At 29.6% G+C, this 21,789-nt stretch overlaps 1 protein-coding gene across 3 annotated transcripts in view; it reads right to left on the bottom strand.

Moving 5' to 3' along the window:
• Window positions 1–304: 304 nt before the first annotated feature.
• The window catches only part of LOC132917972 (uncharacterized), a 93,925-nt gene continuing 72,440 nt past the window's right edge, over window positions 305–21,789 (bottom strand). Inside the window, exons 2-3 of one of the 3 annotated variants that reach the window (XM_060979007.1) lie at window positions 5,366–5,690; window positions 305–1,302 (exon numbers count right to left, since the gene is read on the bottom strand). In XM_060979007.1, coding sequence (XP_060834990.1) covers window positions 584–1,273 — 690 coding nt within the window. In that variant the 5' untranslated portion in view covers window positions 1,274–1,302; window positions 5,366–5,690 and the 3' untranslated portion in view covers window positions 305–583. The remainder of the gene's footprint in view (window positions 1,303–5,365; window positions 5,691–21,789) is intronic. The other 2 variants (XM_060979016.1, XM_060979000.1) reach the window with 2 other exon arrangements.

The following is a 21,789-nucleotide window of genomic DNA, read 5'->3' as shown; positions in this document are numbered from 1 at the left end:
CATTATTATAATTATTATCGAAAGACGGACATAACACAATACGCGAATGTATAGAGTCCACTTATAAAAAAGTTTTAAATCCTAGAGGGCCTGTAAATCTCTGTAAAGTATTGTATATACGGGTTAATCGTACGTGTATGCATTTTAGGAAATTCCTTGTCGCTCATCGCTGTTGCCCGTCACTTGCCAATGCGAACCAGACGACCTAATAATACACACACTAACCGACATGTCATTATACTCATTAGTCATTGTGTATCCCTATACACTGTAGTGGGTACATTGGTAATGTATAGATTTCAAACTTAGTCGATTTAATTTACAAAAAAGTTAATAATATAATATATTTTGTATTATATACGAAATGTATGCAGTAAATTATAATAGTTATAAGCTGTTATTACGCGTATAATATACGAAGTTACGATATACTCCGTAGTAATAGTATTTCAACAGCAAACAACAACAAAACAATTATAATATAATAATATATAGTACATATAGACGTACGTTCGTGGACCGGCACACAAATCTACGGGTTCGTGCACGTCGTTACGGCAACATCGTTGTAATATCATGTGCGTCAGCGGAACAGGACGGCGCGCGAGAACACTTGGAAATGGTGCGGCACCAGAACGGGAGGGCCTGGGTGGTCGGCGGACGGTGGCCGGAGCGTGGAGTACATCTTGACGGTGGCCCGGTGCCGGGGCAGGACGGCCGTCAGCAGCACGCAGTCGACGGTTACCCGGGCCTGCGGGTCGGCGAATCCGTGCAGATAGCACGCGCCTGTCTCGCGGTCGTAGTGCACCGTGCCGGCGGTGTACGTGTACCCGTTGTCCGGCGGTGCCGCTGTCGTCCACGGTTCCGACGACAGTTCTTCCACCGTCCGCGACACGTACGCCGCTTCGGGCGCGTAGTACTCGCCGTTCGCCGAGTACGCCGACGGCACGGACATCAGCTTCATTTGTGTCCGCCTGGACTCGGCCACCGCGGCTGTACCACCGCCGTTTTCCGGCCACCACCGCGGTGGCCGGCGCAGAAGCAGCCGTCGCAATCGTAGCCGCCGCATCGTCTCGGCCGTCGGCACCACTCGTTCGACCAAACACAGTCGGACGTCGGAGGCCACTGCGTCGTCACTGTTCGCCCGTGCGGCCACCACCGGCGTTGGCCGTACGTCTTCGGACAGCGATCGCAACACGTTCTCGTCTATCGGCCAGTCGCAGTCGTCGACGTCATCGTCGTACTCTCGATCATCCGCCGCCGGTCGCTGCATGACCGCGTGCTTTGCGCCGTCCGACGCTCCTGCGAAAAACATAATAATAATAATTTCAATAGTTTATTTTTTTGTTTTATTTCTGTCGCGGTCAACACTGTTATTAAAATGAAAATATTGTCCGTGGGGGGGGGGGGGGTAAATGCAGTACCGCGGCCTTTGCGCGCGCGTTGTTTAACAACTGGCGAGGCCACGGGTTCACTGCAGCCACGTCGTCTGTACATAGCAGGGGTGACAAACCTACGGCACGCTGACCAAATTTCAATGGCACGTGAAAAAATTTAAACTATTAAAAATTATACTATTTATTATGTTTTGATCATAACTGTTATGAGAAATTCAAAGAAACAAACTATATACATTTTAAAAATTATAATAACAAAAAAAGCTGTGCTTACTTAATAAAATATAATATATAATACATCAGTAACTTTATTTTTAAACTTAGAAAATTTAATTTCTTTTGGGCACGTGAAAAATGTTCAAAACTTTGACTGCGAAAATTTGGCATTTGACCCCCAAAAGGTTCGCCACCCCTGGTATGTATAGTGTCTTTATACTGTATGTAGGTATATATATATTATAATGTCTCGCCGTCCAAAAGTCGAGTTCCACACAACTCTGCAGGATATTTGTGTACATCGTGTTTTGCAGTGAGTTATGATGTGATATAATATTATTGTCGCGGCCAATCGGAATACGCGCGATAAAAGCCGCACGATACGACAGACGACGTATACTTATACATATATATATATATAGCTGAGAAACCGTGAACCCAACTTTACACGATTTTAGATTGATTGAAACGTGTATTATATTATTATAGCGGTACTGTTGCCAAACGCCGTTTTCCGGTGGATATAGCGACAGTCACTTCCTCGCCGCCGTATATACAGTCAGTGCTAAATACATTATTCATTAATTGTTCAACGCGTTACGGGTACGTGCCGTATCACGGCCACAAATTATTGTTACTTAGGTAAATGATAAATATTTCCACCTCGAGTGTATACTACCGCAGTGGGAGGAATTTACGATATAATTGTATCGTCCATTCGATGGGTGTAATAATTTATATAATATTCACTATTTATATACATATCTTCGCTTTCCGCGGCAGCAGCGTGTACCTGCCTAATGCGTATGACAGAACAATTTAAGTAAACAACTCTATGACTATATATCTGCGAATACTATGTATTATATTTGAACGCAGAAAATATAACATAATTAAACATATCTCAAAATCAACCCATTCAACCCTATATAGCTGCTGTATATTACATAAATCATGTAATGTCATTCCCAATTCCTATACATATTTATATATAAGCCAATATGTTTATACATCTATACAATGTACATTCTAAGGCTTTGTATTTTTTGTCTTATCCCTAAAAAACACCATAAATCCGGTGTCGAGGATTAAATATCTACATATATACACAGGTAGAGTGTAAAGCCATGTCCCTTCCAATATTTGCAGTCATCTATGGTTTTAAACGAACGGTATTATATTGTGTATAAAATATAAATATATATATCGTGTAGTACATATATAGCGGTATAATACTCGTGTATAGTCGTGTGTGAACAGGCCCGGTAAGCTTTACGGGCTTTTGCGAGTTTGATTTTTAATAATTTGCTTGTGCGGAAATAATAATATACGGTGTTGTAGGATTATAATTTATTCGTATTTTCAACTCCTCGCGTCAATTTAATTAAAAATATTTTCTCTTTTATCAGCTATAATCGACGCATATAAGTGGATGTATTACAATTATTTGATTTCTTTAATTCCCGGATAATTATCTTTTTTCCCCAAAATAATTTTATACCAATGCCGGATTCATTTCGTCGGTCGAAATGCCGAATAATAATAATAAGGGGTTTGCATTCTATTATAAACCGCACAATATATTATGTATAAATATTATAGTAGGTATATATAAGTGTTCAATGAACAGTGAACGGTATTCTCGAGGTGTAAACATTTACACGATACCCTGCAAGACCGCGCCCGACGAATAAGTGTGGCCTCGCAATTTTTATTCGGTATTCGCGGTCTATATGGCTATATATATATTATATTATTATATAGGTTTCCAAATTCTTAGGATGTAAACCGGGCACGACGGCGTATAGGCACTCGACGAATCGATACGATTCCAACCGCCGCGGAAGTGCAACGCGTACGCCAGCTAGGGCGGATACGCAGATCGGTATACAAATCGAATATCTACCCACGTGTAAGTAAGTACATAATCATAATAGGTATACACATACACTGTACACTAGGTAAGGCCATTTTGGCGACGATAATTTCGAGGCGTTGTGATAATTATGTAATGTTTAAATTGTCGTTATGGAAACGAGTGTTAAGACGCGTAGACCATATTATATGATATATTATGTATTAAAATTAACATAGGTATATATAATACGATAAATTCATTATGCAGATATCGCAGTTAAGCTCGCCAAGTCATTAATATCGAATCACCATAAACCATGCATAATAGGTAAAACTAGACGTCTGGGTTATCTCATTAATAAACTCAATGAAACGAGTCGGTAATTTATAACGAAACTTTACAGGGCGGGAAATATTCGCGAAACAATAACTATTTTCCCGAATGCGTTTATTCGGTATAGTGTATACACTCGTACTTAATAACAATCGCGTACGTAAAAACAGTTCTGCGCGTCTCTGTACCGCATAAAATAACATTATATAGTTTCTAATATTATTCGTCTACGCATTTTTCGACGAAATTGACGTCAATCGACGTACCGTTCGAGTGGAGCCGCGGTATACCAGACACATAATATTATATAGGTGGCGGGTATACTCGTAATAATAATATATTATATAGAACCATTAGAACCGCGCCTTACGCGCGTACAAATCGAAATCATAATAATATAGTCTAATTCGATTGTCATTTGGACGATAAATCCATTTGTAAACGGTTATAAACGCTTATACCTATACACCTGTCTGACTATAACGTCTAAAGCTTTTTCTGTCGATTTTTAAGACTTGAAATTATTGTCGATTGTTTCAATAATGATTTCCAATTACACGCGTTTAACGATGTACGCACTCGAGAAATCCACTCGTAGTGGTCGCGTATATTATACGACATGAGTTTTCGATGTGTAGCAATAATGCTATTCTTTAAATTTTATATTAATAATATTATAATATGACTGTACATCATATGATGGAACGTCGAGTGGAGTATATATAATATAATATTATATACGCGTATACAAACACGACGGGCATTATTAAAGAATAAAGAGTTAATGCAAAACGTACGCAATTATGACAAGTGTTATTGTAACGTTTCGATCGAGTTAGTTATGTATATATATATATTATAAGTTATAACGACGTCGCCTTCGAAGCGCATTAAGAAAAAATAAAAATATATTTACGTTTAATAATAAATGAACCCATATAATATAATAATACCGAATAAATAATATTGCGTCGCGCGGGAAGGGTAGGTATGGTATTATATATTTATACGTGCGTAATTATTATGTGTGTATATTATGTGAACGATCGATATTATGCATTTTAATATACACAAGTATGACAATTATGAACATCGACTGTACGTATATTTTGAAAGTGACAAGTGTATATATTCGCGGTAGTCATATTTATATAGTATAATACTCTCGGTGTATAATATATTATAATATACGATCATTATGTGATCTGAATGCAAACTATATATACATATATATACCGCACCCGGTCTTTAACCTAAAGATTTTTCCCCGTTGCTCTGCAAAGTATGGTACATAGACGTCTGCCGTTGCTTTGTGCGCGTGTAACGGTAAAGAGTGAGGAGGAGAAGGAGTAGAAAAATTGATTTTCGCGGTCAATAAATATTTATTATTTTGATGACTTATGCGTCATAATACAGGAAGGAAGTATAGTATATGTGTATAAAAGAAATACAATAATATTATGTATAGCATATTATTATGATTATTTTATTCTATAACTGCAGCCTATAAGCATAGTCAATACAGCGTTTTTGATATTTCTTATATTTATATTTTACTGACCTGCAATTTGAAGGGTTCGACTGCCGGTTAGAATAAGGCGTGTTACCGCCTACTTCGGAAGATTACCCGAAGCGGGATGACGAGGTTAATTTTTGGCTTAAACGGAACGTTGACCAGAATGGTCCAATTAGAGTTGACTTTTGGAAAAAAACTATTGAAGCAGTTTTTACCGGAACGTTTCAAACGGACCCGCAAATCGGATAACACGGCATTATAATATTATTATTATAATACGTATAATGTGCAGTGGGAAAATACTCGTTTGAATTCTGTAGTTACTGGTCCAGTTGACGGATTTTTTTCTCCCACACCCCATTCTCTATCCCTAAAAGGTAATAGCAGTGTATAAATTATAAAGATTAAAATCAAGGGTGTATAATAAATTATTAAATTTTAGCCAAACGTGATGCCGAGCGGTTAATGATCGAATGAATTTGGCTTGAAAGGATCGCAATCAGCTTATATCTACATAGTTTTTAAATCCGTTTTTGTACGAATATCGTTTTAAAATTCCTCACTCCGTTTAAAATAATTCAATACGGGTACACAATAATATTATATAAAATATTATAATATATTAGCCATCCCGCACGCCATTGCTCCTGTCAATAGAAAAATTATCATTATTGTGCTAGATTGAGCATTTTGGTTGTTTTTTGCGGTAAAATGGTTTTAGCGATAATAGAATATTAGAATATCTAATGCCTTCGAATAAATAGTTATAAAGGTATCCAAAACTCCTTCTATTTTAATTTTGTTTTATGTTGTTTCACCCGTGTTGGTCGTATATTATTTTTAAGTATAAACATGTTCATATATACGTGTTCTTTAAATTTGAACGTGTGGATGAAATTGCCATATCTCACAATATTTGTCACTCTAAACAATGTCATGTGAATGCATGAGTTGTATTTCCGAGTATGCTGTAAAAAGTGTTTCTGGTGTCTTAGCCACTAGAGTAAATTGATTATGTCTTTAGAGCAGGCCAGGTGTGGTTTCTTTTTGAAACTTCTAAGCATCATAGTAAAAACACAAATGTATCATTGGATCTATGACAATACTGTGATGGATTCTGTAATCGTAATGAAAATATAATAATTATACGGGTGTTTTTTTGAGATAGATTTTCGTTCTCCATCGGTTCTGTAGTAACCGTTCAGTTTCACATTTTGTTTCACACTTCAGGAGCTGCATCAGTTCTTGAAATAAATCCCGCACTTACAAGTATTCAACTCGTACAATTCTCTTTCTAGGACTTTCAGCAGCTCTTGAAGTACAGACTTTGATCTGGTCGGTGTATGGGTTTTTGCCTTGCTTTTCAGATATTTCATTAGATCTAATGGCCGAAAGTCGTCGCACATTTCTGGTTGATTTTTCAGTTTTTTTTTTTTTTTTGGTCGGCATTTAAAAAAAATGTTAGTACTTAATCATTGTTGAGGATGATACATCTAAAAAAAAAGTTTAGTTGTGTGTGATACTATAATTTAATCAATATTTCCGAAATATCAACTTGACATAATATATTTACTTATAAATACTAATTATAATAATAACTAATAACTGTGTTTTATCATACGTGTTATCAGGGTAATCTATGAATCAAAGGTCATAAACCTCTTCCGGACAACGTGAACCATATTACGAAAAATCACGTAAAGATCGGTCCAGTAGTTTTTGAGTCTTTTAGTTTTGGATATACCAAATATTCATATAGGTATATATATATATATAAATATAGTTGTGGTTTATCTTTATATAATATCATCTTTGAATAATATTTGCACGCCATTATAGGTTACACGTTTGCTACCATGTGTATATACATATTGTCATAGCATATCGTAAATAGAGAAAAAAGGGGCTTGTGTAAAAGACCTCGAGCTGACAACAACCATAATATATACTCTACGAGGATGAGACGAGATCGATAATTTGGCTACACAGACGGTGGTATATGAGACTTCATATGAATATATTATGTATATTATATACTGTACAGGTGTACCTATATTATATATTTATGTGCGCCTAATGATATAATATAATATTATTATGGAGTGATAATGTGTATATACATGTGAGTAATATATGTATATTAAATTATTAATATATACCAACACGCGATGAGAGAAAGAGAAAAATTACATTATACGCAGATCATAATCATTATTGTCGTCGACATTTTTCGTTTGGTCCTTATCGAAGTAACCAGTATTAAATAGAACTGCGTGTTATTAAAATCGTTTATATTTTCTTTAGTTTTTTTTTTTATCATGCCGTACCATCGCATTTTTTTCGTCGTATATTATATATTATATATATATACACGAAAAAAAAAACGTTTTAAGTAGTTTTACGTGAATTACGCGTGCCGAGTGACGAGAGTTGTGATGTATTAAATGTATAATTAAAAACAAAAAGTTCCAACGAGTGGGCAAATCATTAACCGTTTACCAGCGCAAGAATTAATGAATGAACCCTAATTAGTATTTTTAACGCGATGCACGTGATCATTATTAGAACTAATAACACCGTTTTAACGTTCTACCTCCCTATACTTATAAAAGCCTAAATAGGATCCGTGTACACGCTCCCAGAATAATATCAAAAACTAATGATTCAAAAACATTTGTATTTTGTATAAATCACAATCTTACAAAACTGCAGTTAATTATAATAGTAATTTTTTTTCACGTTACTAAAATATACAAAATTAATATTAACGTCATTTTACTTTTCAATTTAGTTGTTGTTACTGTCGTTACTGAGTCATACTTATTTTATATTTATTCTACGTTCTTGGAATTATTTGGTCATCGTATTATATTATCCTAGCTAGCACACTTGGCGCTGTAACGTAAGCGCATACAATATTAACTACCTACTCGTTTTCTTAGTCAGGATGCAACTGACTAGTGGTGATCTTATGGAAAACTTGATAAATTATTGTTTTCATTTGTATCATAATCATATTTAACGCGTGTCAATCAAAAGTGGCCTATCAAAACTTTACTAAACCTATAAGGGAAAAATTAAAGATTTTAAATTCTAATCGGAGTGATGAATGTATTGGTTTTACAATGTTATTTACTTTTTTTGTGGCTCACGTAACCTAGGAGCAGTAAAAATATTCTGATTTTCTTCTTTTAGCATGGTTTCAGGTAGTAAATTGGATCTAGTTGGTTTTTTAGGTGGTCAAAAGTATAAGTACTCGTATACACATTTTAAGCTCAAATTTTTATGAAATTACTAATTATATATCTAAATGAAAAATAACGACTGTTAGTGACTTTTGCTTGTTGTTATTAAAAAAATATACTAATCGTAGGGATTAGAATTGAACACAAAAAATACTATAATTATCATTTTCTAGACATAATACAATTCACAAAATATTGAAATAGTTTATATTTTATACCATGAAATTATTCCGTTAAAGTTTAACGGTTAAACTACACCAATCTACAGTGCGTCGGTATTGACTTATAAATTAATAAATAAAATTATTATTATATTATATTTTATAATATACGATTTGTTTTTCGACATAATTTAGTTAAACCTACCATATTGCTAATAAAAAATAAAATAATGTGATAAATTATTAAAAAAAATTTTGCTGTGTTTGAACTTTTGAAGTAATCATTATCTATAACGGGCGTATAATATGATAAATATGTGTTGTATATGCAAAATGCAACGATGACTCTAACATCGAGCTGAATATATATAAATTATTATTATTTTTATTGTGTTTAAGTAGATGATCATTATTGCTTTTTAAATAAGTTTCGGCTACCATGACTATATTCGCTGTCAAAAATCACACAAATAATAACATAACATTAATGATAGTATATTATGGTTTAAATACATTCAATATATACATATATATATATATATACATTATACATACATTCGAAATTTGTTTTTTCAAAGTCAAGCAATTGGTGTATGAAGGAACAGGAGTCGGAATTATATAATGACACTATAAAATATAATAAATTTGATTCTATAGCTTCCCTTATATTATTATTGGAAAAATTAACACTAAGTTTGTTATGTCTAAATTGTTTAGAATTTTTGTATGTCTGTTTTTGTATTTTATAAGTTATAACCAATACATTATTTGTATAATGTATATACGCATATATTATAAATATGTATGATATAATTATTAATTATAGGACATTAGAGATCATCCCAGATGAAATAAGAGAGTGTTCAAATTATTTGAAATTTAAATACAAACTAAAAAATTAGTTTGACGATAGTCTGTAGAAATTATTTTATTATTCAAAACTATTTTTCATGGAAAGTTATACTGAAAGACATTTATTAAATAGCTTACTCATTAAAATGCCTAAATATTCAATTACTTAATTATATTTTATATAATTATGATTGTTACTATACTCTTAAGTTCTTATTGTCCTTTCTATATCAATATCTAATTGTGAATTTTTTCTTTTTAAATTGTTTCTTTATTTTAAATTTACTTTTTAGTTTATTTATTATATATTTCTTCCTTATTAATATTTAAAATAAAATCTAGATAAGTATTCTTGCTCTACGATAAGAGGTAAACCTCAGTGTAGAGCAAAGCTAGTAACTTCATATTATATTCATCCATTATACTTTGTACACATTTCTTTTACTAGCAATAAATAAATATTATTATTATTTGTTTTATTTTTAAGCATTTATTGGCTATTAATATTGGTATGTATAAACTGAAAATAATTTAATATAAATTGCAAATTGTATTATAATAATATGCCTACTCTAGTAGCTATACAGTCTATAACTACTACAAAGACTAACTAGAGAATACTTTTACACTACTCCAGGTAAAAGGTAAGTGGTACATATTCAATTATAATTGTCGTTATCAGGAATTAAAATGGATTAAATGGCAATAATATTATTGAGAATTGACAACCAGTGGAGTAACTTTAAATACTGAAGATTGAAATAATAAAAAAACTTAGGTACCTGACAAACGTATAAGTAACCCATTTTGAGTAACCTATACAATTTATTTCAATCACGTAGTAGTCGTACGTATACATACTAAATGTACAGAATAAATAATAGTCTCTTAAGTTACATTATTTTAAGTTATAACATTATTGTTTAGGAATAAATTGTGGTTATACCTTTTATCTATATGATGCATGTATAGTACTGTAATTTGATAATGTGTGGCGAGTGTCCTATATTTATAAATAAATATTGGAGATAACGATGAAATTGAAATCGATTATTTATTTTAACATCATACTTCATACTTAATCATTACTATTCGACATTTATAGATAAAAATTACGAATAATTTATCAAAGATATACTTGTAAATATATTAATGATAAAACTTTTAAGGAATTTTAGTACATTACACAATAGTACAGCCAAAAAAGAGAAAAGATTTCGGGGGTAGAGGCACGAATCCCGATACGCAGCATACGGTGCTGGATGTAGGTATGCATCGATAAACATATATTTCACTAAAAATCCTTTGTTATAACTCCGTATAAGAAAAAGCTCCAAGTTTAAAAAAAATAAGTCATCATATTATTATATAGTGTCATATTAACATTACATTTAGTAATGACTAAATCTTTAAAAGACGGGATATATTATATCAACTAGGTTAAATGTAATTTTGTAATATTATTATAAATGACTATTAACGACTAATAAGATTATTAATAATTGTAAAGTTAATTTGTTTACACTTGATATCATTATATCAAGTAAACAATATGTTGATTATTCAGTATATCTTATTTGTTGCTATAGGTACCTATTATAGTAATAGGTACAAAATGGTAATGTGTACTTAGTTTCTAATTTGTTATATCTATATTATTATAACAACGATAGTAGGAGACACAACTCGTAAGTAACAGGTTTGAGAGCAAGTCATAAAATGTACGTCATCGCCGTCGCAACAACGTGAGTAAGTGGATGGTTAAGTAGTGGATAGGAGCGGGGAAATTATGTTTCATGCTATAATATTTTCAACGTATATGAAAAATTGGTCATAAACAATATTGAACATTGTTGGTTGCAACTTTTAAACTATCTAAACAATATGCTTGCGGGCTACTTTATTCCCATCTGTACAATATTTCTGATCGATTGATATATCTTATATGATCGTTAATGTTCTGTCGTTAGCTCTGTAGAGCCGGGAAATAAATTAACGCATTTTTAAATGGGGCAACTCACGCTTCTGTTAATGACGTTAATGTACTTGGTCATCTACGCTTTTTTTTACCTAGCTTTATGCCACTACCGTGTGCTGGATTATATTGTTATACACTATTCGATCACAATTACAAATGTTTACAATTCAACATAAAATAATAATAATACATACATCAACAAAAACCAGTTACTATAGTTGTTCTTAGATCAAATTAATTTAAAGAGCTAGATCCTAATTTGGTTACGTAATTACAATTTATTACAAGTTTTGAATAATACTACACTTTTTTGTTCTTTTATTTTTATTATTTTTTTTTTTTTTTGGGTAATACATTTTATACAATATATTATATTATTATTTGGGTCAAAGATTTTTGATGTTGAATGTTTGTTTATCACGGAGTGGAATTCGATATACGTAAACGGTGATAAGTCAGATTGGTTCGATTATTTCTTTGCAAGAAATTTAGTCGTTAACAATTGTTTTAGTATCTGAAAATTTTAGAAAATGTGTCAAAATGTAGTTTTGATAAATTTACGCGTGTAAAAATATATGCATTCAATTATCTTGCGTCAAACTTGAAACTGACCACATTCAGCTTACGCGCATTCGAATTTCTGCGTTCAAATGACACAATACCGTGTAGTATTTACTAAAAAATGTTTGGGACTAAACGAATGAAATATTTAAAATAATTAGAGACCCAATTATCAACAATTAGTGTAGTACCTACCTAAAATAATCCAAAACCCGATAAGTGTACAGTCTGTAATCATTATAGTAGTCGGGAGTTCTAGAATTTGGGACCCAACTTGGATGTGCATGTGTCGATTGGCAATTTATTATTTAAAGAAATACTTATAAACTACAGTAAAATAAAATGTAATTAACATAAAAAATAATAGATCCCCTCCAAATGATTTGTATTTTTAATAAAAATTTAATTGGTATTTAACTACGAATTAATTATCACTAATAAGTTACCAGTAAAAAAGTTTATTTTTAATAAATAAAAACTTGATGAATAACTTTTTGTTTACTTTCGGTCTCTAAAGAAATAAAACAAAACATATTATTAATATGATTATACAAACTAAATAAAACATTAAAAATGTTGTGGTCGGATATTTATTGTATTATATTATGTTATGATACATGTATCAATGCATACCTATAATAATACGTTGACAAGACAAACTGTTTTGTTTTCAAACGACTACCTATAACCTACTAAAATAAAATTTAGGCGCTGAATACAAGTAGTTCGCTCAACCTTGCGAGCTCATGGGTCATAGTTCCCCCTCTTAATCCAGACTTTTGAGGGTTTCGACACGACACACCTAATATATATAAAGTCCATGGCAAGTGGCAACACGCTCGTTATAGACAAAAGAAAAACACGTGAATTAAACGCTGCTTTTATTATTATTATGTTTATTACAATATTACCTATAGACCATATAATTTATTCATTTTTCTAGTTGAAAACGAAGGTTGTACTTAAGAACAAAATTAACTGTTAAAAATTATTATGTTTTCATAAATAATATAATTATTTTTAGGGTCATACACCGGTTGGGAATAACTACATATTTGCGTAGTAGAAGTAAATGACCAATATAATTTGTTATTTTTGTTTTTAGATAAGCTGAATTATAATGAAAATTAACTATATATTATTATTATGAAATTATTATCTAATTTGTATTCGATTTTCTCATTTTCTGTTATTAACAATTAAACGTATAATTTTTATAACTTTGTACTAGGAAATCCACTATTAAGTTTTTACTTTTATTAATTATTATACTACTTATATTATTTTAAAAAGTTTTAAAATCGATTAAGGATTTTTTTAATTTCGTATATATTTTCCGACTTATGGCCAAGATATATATTATTATAATGACATTAATATAAAGCTCAATTATTTGTACTATTTTTCTGAGCATTTTTTTGTAGTAAGTTAAATTATCGTTTTGATACTTTGGAAACATGTATACATCGTTATACTCGTTAGGTATTATTGTGTAACTGTTACACGGAAAGATTGTAAAAATCAAAGCTCGTTAGTATGTTTTGAACATAAGTTTGTACATGAAATAATGTTGCAGGTGTATACTTACTATACTTTAGTTTTATTTTTACGATGAATTGCACATTGTAAAGTTTCGAGTCGAGTTAGCTGTGCAGTAATGTTTCTATTTGCATAAATAATTTGTTTGAACCTTCAAACTTAAAAGTTAAAATTGTTTAAAATAAAAATAACCATATAGAATATGAAATTGTATTTTTAACGTATACAATTTTCTTGTAGGTATTGTAAATAATATAATAACATATTTATATTGAAACAATAAATAGAGATAACTAAAAGGATTTTTTTAGGTTTCACACAAAAAAAAGAGGTCATCTAATTTAGATGACATGCAGGGAAAATAAAATTCAATCAAAATTTTTTATTTGACACGAGAATACGCAGAAAAGTTAGTAATCCGTATGGTCTATATTTTAGTATATTATATTGACCTTTTTATTTTTCGGATACGTAATACACTCACTGTGTACTATATCCGATAGGTGAGAAAGGTAGAAATGTTCCGAATCGGTTAATTTATTAAATATTATTTGAATTATTGATCCAACTGGAGACTAACACTGATGTTTGGCTATTTAAAGATATCTCAAAAATTATTTTACAAATTATATTTTTTTAAATTGTAATAAATAAATAAGTATATTTTTTTTAGCATAAGTGTGTTTAATTTAGTTTAATTTTATAATTACATATAATTATATATATTTTTTAATGTATAATTTATATTTATAATGCATACATTGTGCATATCATTTAGATCTTTGTTATCGCATAATTAACTAGTTTTTATAGTGTTTAAAAATCCGACAATCCATGGTATAGTATAGAAGTTAATCTTGGTTATTTTTTTTCACGATTTCTTGAAAAATAAAATTAAAAAAATATTTGTTTTTGTTGAAAAATACCAATAGTTAAACTTAAAAATAAATAAATAAATAAACTAATATTTTTTAAGTATACAGTAAAAAAATGTATTTTAATTCGCAGTAGTATGAAATATATTTTTTGTTTACGTCTCATTTAGTAAATATTATTATATAATAATGAACCAGAACAAATATTAAAAAGAATATAAATCTGTGCTTTTAAGTTATTATTTTTAAATTAAACACAATAATATTATACAATGAAAAATGACAAGTTTGTCATATTTTAATTATATTAAGTTAAAAACAATGAATAAATGTATATATTATTTTAAGAAACGATAAAATAGGTAATAGGATTTATACTTGGAGTATAAACCAAAACTAAAACCTTATTTAATTCGTATTAAAAATAAATAAATAAAAACCCTAAAACACTGAGTTATTGGCAGTCACCGATTTGATATCAGGTTGTTCTCAACAGCGATTTCGATATCATGATTGACCTGGGATTATTGTTATACCAGCTAGACCCGGGAAACGGACATTGAAACGATATAAATAATAAATGCATTTCAATACGCGGAAAAGTTCATCGCAATAAATCACAATACACGAATAGTTTCAAAAGTTTTATAATAGTCTACAAATATAACAAATATAATGTAAGATTATAAGACTATTTATACGACTGCGTTCACCGAGAACGGTGAGAACGTATAAGCCATAAGGTATAAATATATGACGAAAATACACGTATATGACATCACACACGCGAATGAATGTTGTTACTGTAATTTATATGAGTATAAAATAACGCCGAAATCGTCAGTGAAATCGCTATTATAGGTAATACTCTCCCGTGCGTTGCAGCGGGCTGTTCTGCGAGAGTGTGAGAGACAAAATAGAAATGTTAATAGGTATATAACAACAAAAACTATTTATATTGTCAAAAGACTATATACGACCCGACATGTACCACGCTATTTTGTTTAGATTCCGTGCAGCAACATAGCCTATGTATACATCGTCGCCGGAGTCAAAAGCTAATATTATATATAAAATTCCTATTGTGTTCATCCGCGATCCATCTTCAACAAACACCCTTGGGATTAGTTACGGGAAGAAAAAAACCGTCACATATTATACGAGTCTATAATATGGTATTTGGAGCTTACAATACGTGAGTCCTACATATATGTAGCATTGAAGCTACACTGTATAACAGTACGCACGTTCCGATTTCAAACAAATATTTCACATACTAAAATGTTGCTGTTATCCATAATGTTGATTTTATATTCAAAGGATTTTTTTTCTCTATTGCCCATAGAATAGGACGTTGCATCATATAATATGACATGATATGGTAAATAATGTAACACAATATTATATTCAAAGAATGTGTTTTTGGTCAAATTTTTGTCAACAATTTGTCTTGTTCTAGCCCTCTTATGATAAGTAATAACAATGAAATAAAATAAATTATTAAATTATACATAAGAGACATATTAGCGTGTTTGGTATTCCATTAATTTTTTTTACTTTTAATAAATCATAATTTCATTAATTTTAAAAAGTATTCACTTTTTAACCACTGCATTTATGCTGATTGTGTTGCAGATACATTGTTTTTTTTTAACCGACTACAAAAGATATACGTTATATTACTTGTCTTACGGAACCGTATCGAGTGTGAAGTTAGATCCCTCTCGTGATTCGTGAATCATAAGACCACTTCCAAAATACTTATTATTTCATTTTTTTAGTTCATAGCTATTTGTAACCTCATCATTTTAAAATTAAAACTAGTTTATTTAGGGGTTGGGGTAATATTATGCATCGTGATGAAGCCAAATTTATTATATATCCGTTTAATTTATAATTAAATTTTCAATAGGTAAGTATATTTCTATCATAAACGATTTTTAATAAATTGCTCGAAAATAGCCCAAAACGAAAGGTACGTAGTTTATCATACTCAATTCATAACTATTTGTAAGTTGTAATAGCATTTTTGAAATTTGTAACCTCACTTCATTCGATTTTTCAATGTAGCCTGACTAACCAATCAAGTACAAATAGTTAGAAATTTAAAAAATATACGAAAGTGATGAATATAATGAGGTGAAGTGCTAACTTCAGATATGTGGACCATGAACGTTAACTTACTATTACCTATCTAGTAAAATATAATATAATATAATATAATATAATCGGTTATTTTCACAGTAATTTTCGATCGGGATTTAAGTTATGCGCACCAACGAACCAACAACAAAATAAGCACTCTTGGAATATTTTCAATGTAACACTGCCAATATGCAAGGTAACTAAATTTCAAAATTTTTGACGTGGTTCAGCACAGCAGCTTTACATTAATTACATTTTTCTAATACACTTAAGCGTGTCAATCGATTGCGAATGTTTTTAAGGAGTACAATTTAGGCATTTTATATATTTGATATTTTGTATGCATAATGGTTTACGATAGGCGTGTGCATAAATATTTATTTATAGATAGATTGTAGATATCTATAACAGGAGTTTGAATGTTTAATTATCTATAGACATATAAAATAATTCTTTTATATTTCTATGAAATTATCTCACAGGTCAATTATCATATTTATGTTATGGCGTCCACTCTATGACCTACCAGAATTTTTTAGAAGATTAATGGTGTTCGTAATTTCAAGACTGTATTAATATTGAAAACAAAGCTGGATATTTTATTAATTCAATTTGGCCACACGCAGATGAAGCGGATGTGTTATGTAACTGTGGTTGCGTTATATTTACATTTACAAACGATGAAATATTATTTACAAAAATCCAAAAAAGGATCCCGAACGATAGATTTTTATTTAATTATATTTTATTGTATTTCGGAAAAAATATAAAATAATCATTTATCATAGAACTGAATACGATCTTTGGAGTGATTGTTTAAAGAAATACTATAAATTATAATAAAGTTCAATTAGAATGTTTAAAAAGCGGATCAATTATATTTTGTAGCCCTGTATGCTATTAAAATATTATAAAATATTATTAACACTTGATTATTGACAATAACATAATTGAGATTATTCCAATAGTTGTTAAAACAAATATTGTTGGAGTTGCAGCAGTCTATATAGTTGCCTACTATCTATTTTCTGAGTAATTGCTTTTGATTTTTGTCCAATTTTCCATACAGATAATATACAATAAATATAAATGTTGAATATGCAATTTATGATTCTGAAAATTTTTCTGCTATTAAATTTAACATAAATACTTACACATTTATGAAAAAAATTGTATTATAAATTTATAACGTACAACGTTTAAAAAAAAATGTTTTAAAATATTTTATGTACTAATCGTTTTTCTATTCTTTGTTCGAAAATAATTTTTTTATAGTTTCAGTTAAACTTTTCTAAAACTAACACACTAAAAAATGGAAACGATAGCCTAATATTGTATGCAATAAGTAATATATAATATATATTTTTGTACGTAATATTTTAAATGAAAATTAATGAAATCAAATATTTTAAAAATATAATATTTTTAAATTGTTATGTCAATTGTAGAACCGAGGAAAAGGGCTTGGATATTGCTTATATTAAATAAAAATATTTTTAAAATACTTAATTTAGATAATATATGGTTTAGTTTTGCCTTTGAAGAAAATTTTACCCTTTATCCCGGAGCTTGGGAGTTGCAGCGAACCAAGGCTGGATTAAGAGCTTATTTCGGGCCCCGAGTGGATAAAATTATACGTATGTGCTCAAATAAATACGTTATTGTAACAAACCATTGTACGATAACAACAACATGTCAACATTGTATGTTAGTAATATGATGAATAATTATTATAATTTGTTTGTTAGCAAATTGAAAAAAAATTCAGTTGGCGGGTAAAAAATGTACTGTATTTAGTTATTGATTGTTTTAACACTGATCTCAGATCAGTCAGATCTGTAATAGCCATTAATATATTACATAAATTAACAATTATTAGCCATTATTGTATCAGATCTGAATACTGCAAAAAAAAAAAACACGTCCATGATCCAAGATGTATAATGTATATTGTATACTTATTAATTATCATAATATACCTATTGTACTTTAAAGCAATTATCTTGATATTCTAAAAACGGTTTCGATTTGAGTTTCTTTATTCACATACTTGTTTTATTTTACAGCAAAGTTAAATTTATTTGCAACATTTGTTATGTGTTTTTTCATTAAAAATAATAAAAATCGAATAATTTTTTGTAAAATATTTAATCGTCAATAACTTATCTCACATAAGGATTTTTTTTAGAAAATTTAATATATTCATCCTATGATATATTGATGTATTTTTTTTTTTTATATAAACAATTATATATTTATAATAAAAATAGATACACTGCAAAAGCTGAAAAGTATATATTTTTCTTTTGTTTCTTTAATAACTATATGTACCAGCCGAAGTGCCATCTGATTTTACTTTCCTATTAATAAATATAGGGGAAGCTAATACAAAACTTTTTAAGCTCGTTTAGTGCCTTAAAAAATAAAAAAATGTTTCTAAAACCAGAACACTCTTTATTGTATAACCAATATATATACACATATAGTATTTTTCAATCACTATCAGAATATTAAAATCTTTAACGCTTGCAGCAAACCTTGAAATGTAGCGTTACAATAACATTTTTTTAAATTCTCAGAAAAATTCAACTATGCAAATTATAATGTATTAACTTTTGTAAATAATTAATTATATTTAATTATAAATCTATGGAACAGATAAGAGTGATAAAATTAACAACTTTTAATCAATATAATTATTCATATATTATGTTTAATTAAGGTAAATAGTATTTTGGCTCAATTCATAAAGTTCAAAATATAATATTTAGTCCAATTTATCTTGTCCTATAAAGTTAAGACCAGAATATGCTATAGTCCAATATATTTGAACTATAATGAGCCTACTACAAAAAACAATTTAGTAGAGATGATGTATTTACTATTCATACCAGTAGAGGATTTTTTGATAATTTAATGGATAACTTGGATGAAAGCATTAGTCCAGTTGAAAATAGGTAAAATATCCTTTCGTATGATATTTGTAGAATTACTGTGTTTCTGTAGAAGCTGTGCAGTATACGATAGATTTATTTATTTCATTTTTGGTTGATTGCCTAAGAGATATCCATGCACCTAAATTTTTTTGAATTAACTGGGAAGATCATTTGAACGGGCAATAACGTTAAAAGATTAAAGATAAATGGATTTGTGTGAGATTTAAGTCACGGTAATGACAATTCCTCTGCGGAGGTAAGAATTATATAATATATCTGGCGGAAGTTCGTAATTTTCTTACTCCCACTCTCGTCTTTGTAGAAGTTAATGCGTCTATTTGCAAGGAAAGAACTTAAAACTTTAATTAATAAACCATTAGTCGTCCACAAATCCAATTATTATTTTATTTTGCGTCATATTAATTAAATTGTTAGACTTTTGAAATGGCTTTTAAATGACTTACAAATTTAAAATAATTGGAGATCTATACTAACCAATTATTATTTTGATAAAAGGCTAAAAGATTTGTCTAGTTTATTTCATGTACAATGTACATAAATACATTGAATAGATTTGTGTAAATGTATTTGTTTTAAATCCAAGCGTATATAGTTTAGTAATGAGTACATAATAGGCATAAAATGCGAATCTACTTCACATGATAATTGTAAGAACAATAAAAGTTATTGAGAACACTTGAACCTCATAAATTAGGTCACAGTACAACCTAATTATCAATAAATGTGCTGAGCTTTCAAACATTTGTTAATATGCATAATATTTTTGATTTATTCCTAATAAAGAGTTACATATTAATTAGAATATTGTTTAAAATCTTTACATATTCATACTTTTACAATTGAAATAATCAGATTAAAATTGTATTACAAACATCCTAGTAAATTCAAATTTATAACTCTTTAGAAATCTAATAAAAATAAATGTAATAAATTATGTCTAAAGTCTTTTAAATGCGATATTTATAATATTTATATTATAAAATTATATGCAAATTTGGAAATTTATTTTGTATCGTTTGCATTTTATCATGTAAATTATTATGATATCCCAAATATTGAAATATGGTAAATGATAATATACTAATATCCATATCCAATACTTTTATCCATACGATTTTGTTATTTTCAGTACCTATGTGATTCTTTTGTCGAGCAATATTCATTACTCCAAAGTCTATTAACGATTTTGAAAATTTTTTTTTACATTTTTAGTCGAAAAACAACATTAAAAATTTGTTTTTTTTTAAAATTTTAATTGAAAATTTTAACAAATATTTCCAAAAAAGGATTTTGAAATAATGAGTGCGTAATTCAATAGAAGAATCACTCTTGTAAAAGTGGAATTTTGATACCGATATGTAGAATCCAACTTTACTCGAGTCATATATTATCAAAACAGACTATTTAACGAGGTATCATTATATTATAAGCTCGTCATTAAAATTAATTGAATAGATACTGAATAATTTAATTATATAAAAAAAATACCTTCATTATTAAAAAAAAATAATTTTTGTTGGAAATCATAGTTCAAGTTATTACGGTGAAGTGAGTTCATTTTGGTACTCGTAACGGTTATAGTTTTTAAAAAAACAGTGGTTCAAAAATTATATTTTTAACAGTTTTGGAACTATTAGCGATGAATTATATGGGTTACAAAACATATGTGTACATTTGGGCGTTATAATAAAATCAATAGAATTGTCATTTTAGTGCAATTATATTCAAATAATAATCTTAGAGTTTGAGGTCCAGCCACATGCATAGGCGTAACGTGATGAATTTAGCCTATACCATATAACGATTCGGGTTCACAAGTGATACATGGACGTATAAAATAGTACATTTTTACACAGGGGAGCTAAACAGATTTTGGCCATATGATACGCCGAGACTCGGTATTAAGTATACTGAATGAACAGTGACACAGCGTTAATACAATAATACCTATAAAAAGAAATCATAATCAGCCAACGTCGAGCAAGAGAGTAATTAGCTCTCGGAGGGAGATATAATAAGCGAGAAGATTTTCGTGTACAAAACCGTGTATACATAAATGTGACCCTACTGAATTTTTCTCCCTAATAATCCTTCGTTTTCCTGGTGATTCAGTGTCCAGGCGTCCTGTTGTAATAGGTATGTCTATATTATATGCT

This window comes from Rhopalosiphum padi, chromosome 1 (assembly GCF_020882245.1).
Source record: "Rhopalosiphum padi isolate XX-2018 chromosome 1, ASM2088224v1, whole genome shotgun sequence".
In the NCBI taxonomy this organism is placed as follows: domain Eukaryota; kingdom Metazoa; phylum Arthropoda; class Insecta; order Hemiptera; family Aphididae; genus Rhopalosiphum; species Rhopalosiphum padi.
The sequence above is the reverse complement of the archived record's forward strand: the minus strand, read 5'-3'. Positions and strand labels throughout refer to the sequence as shown.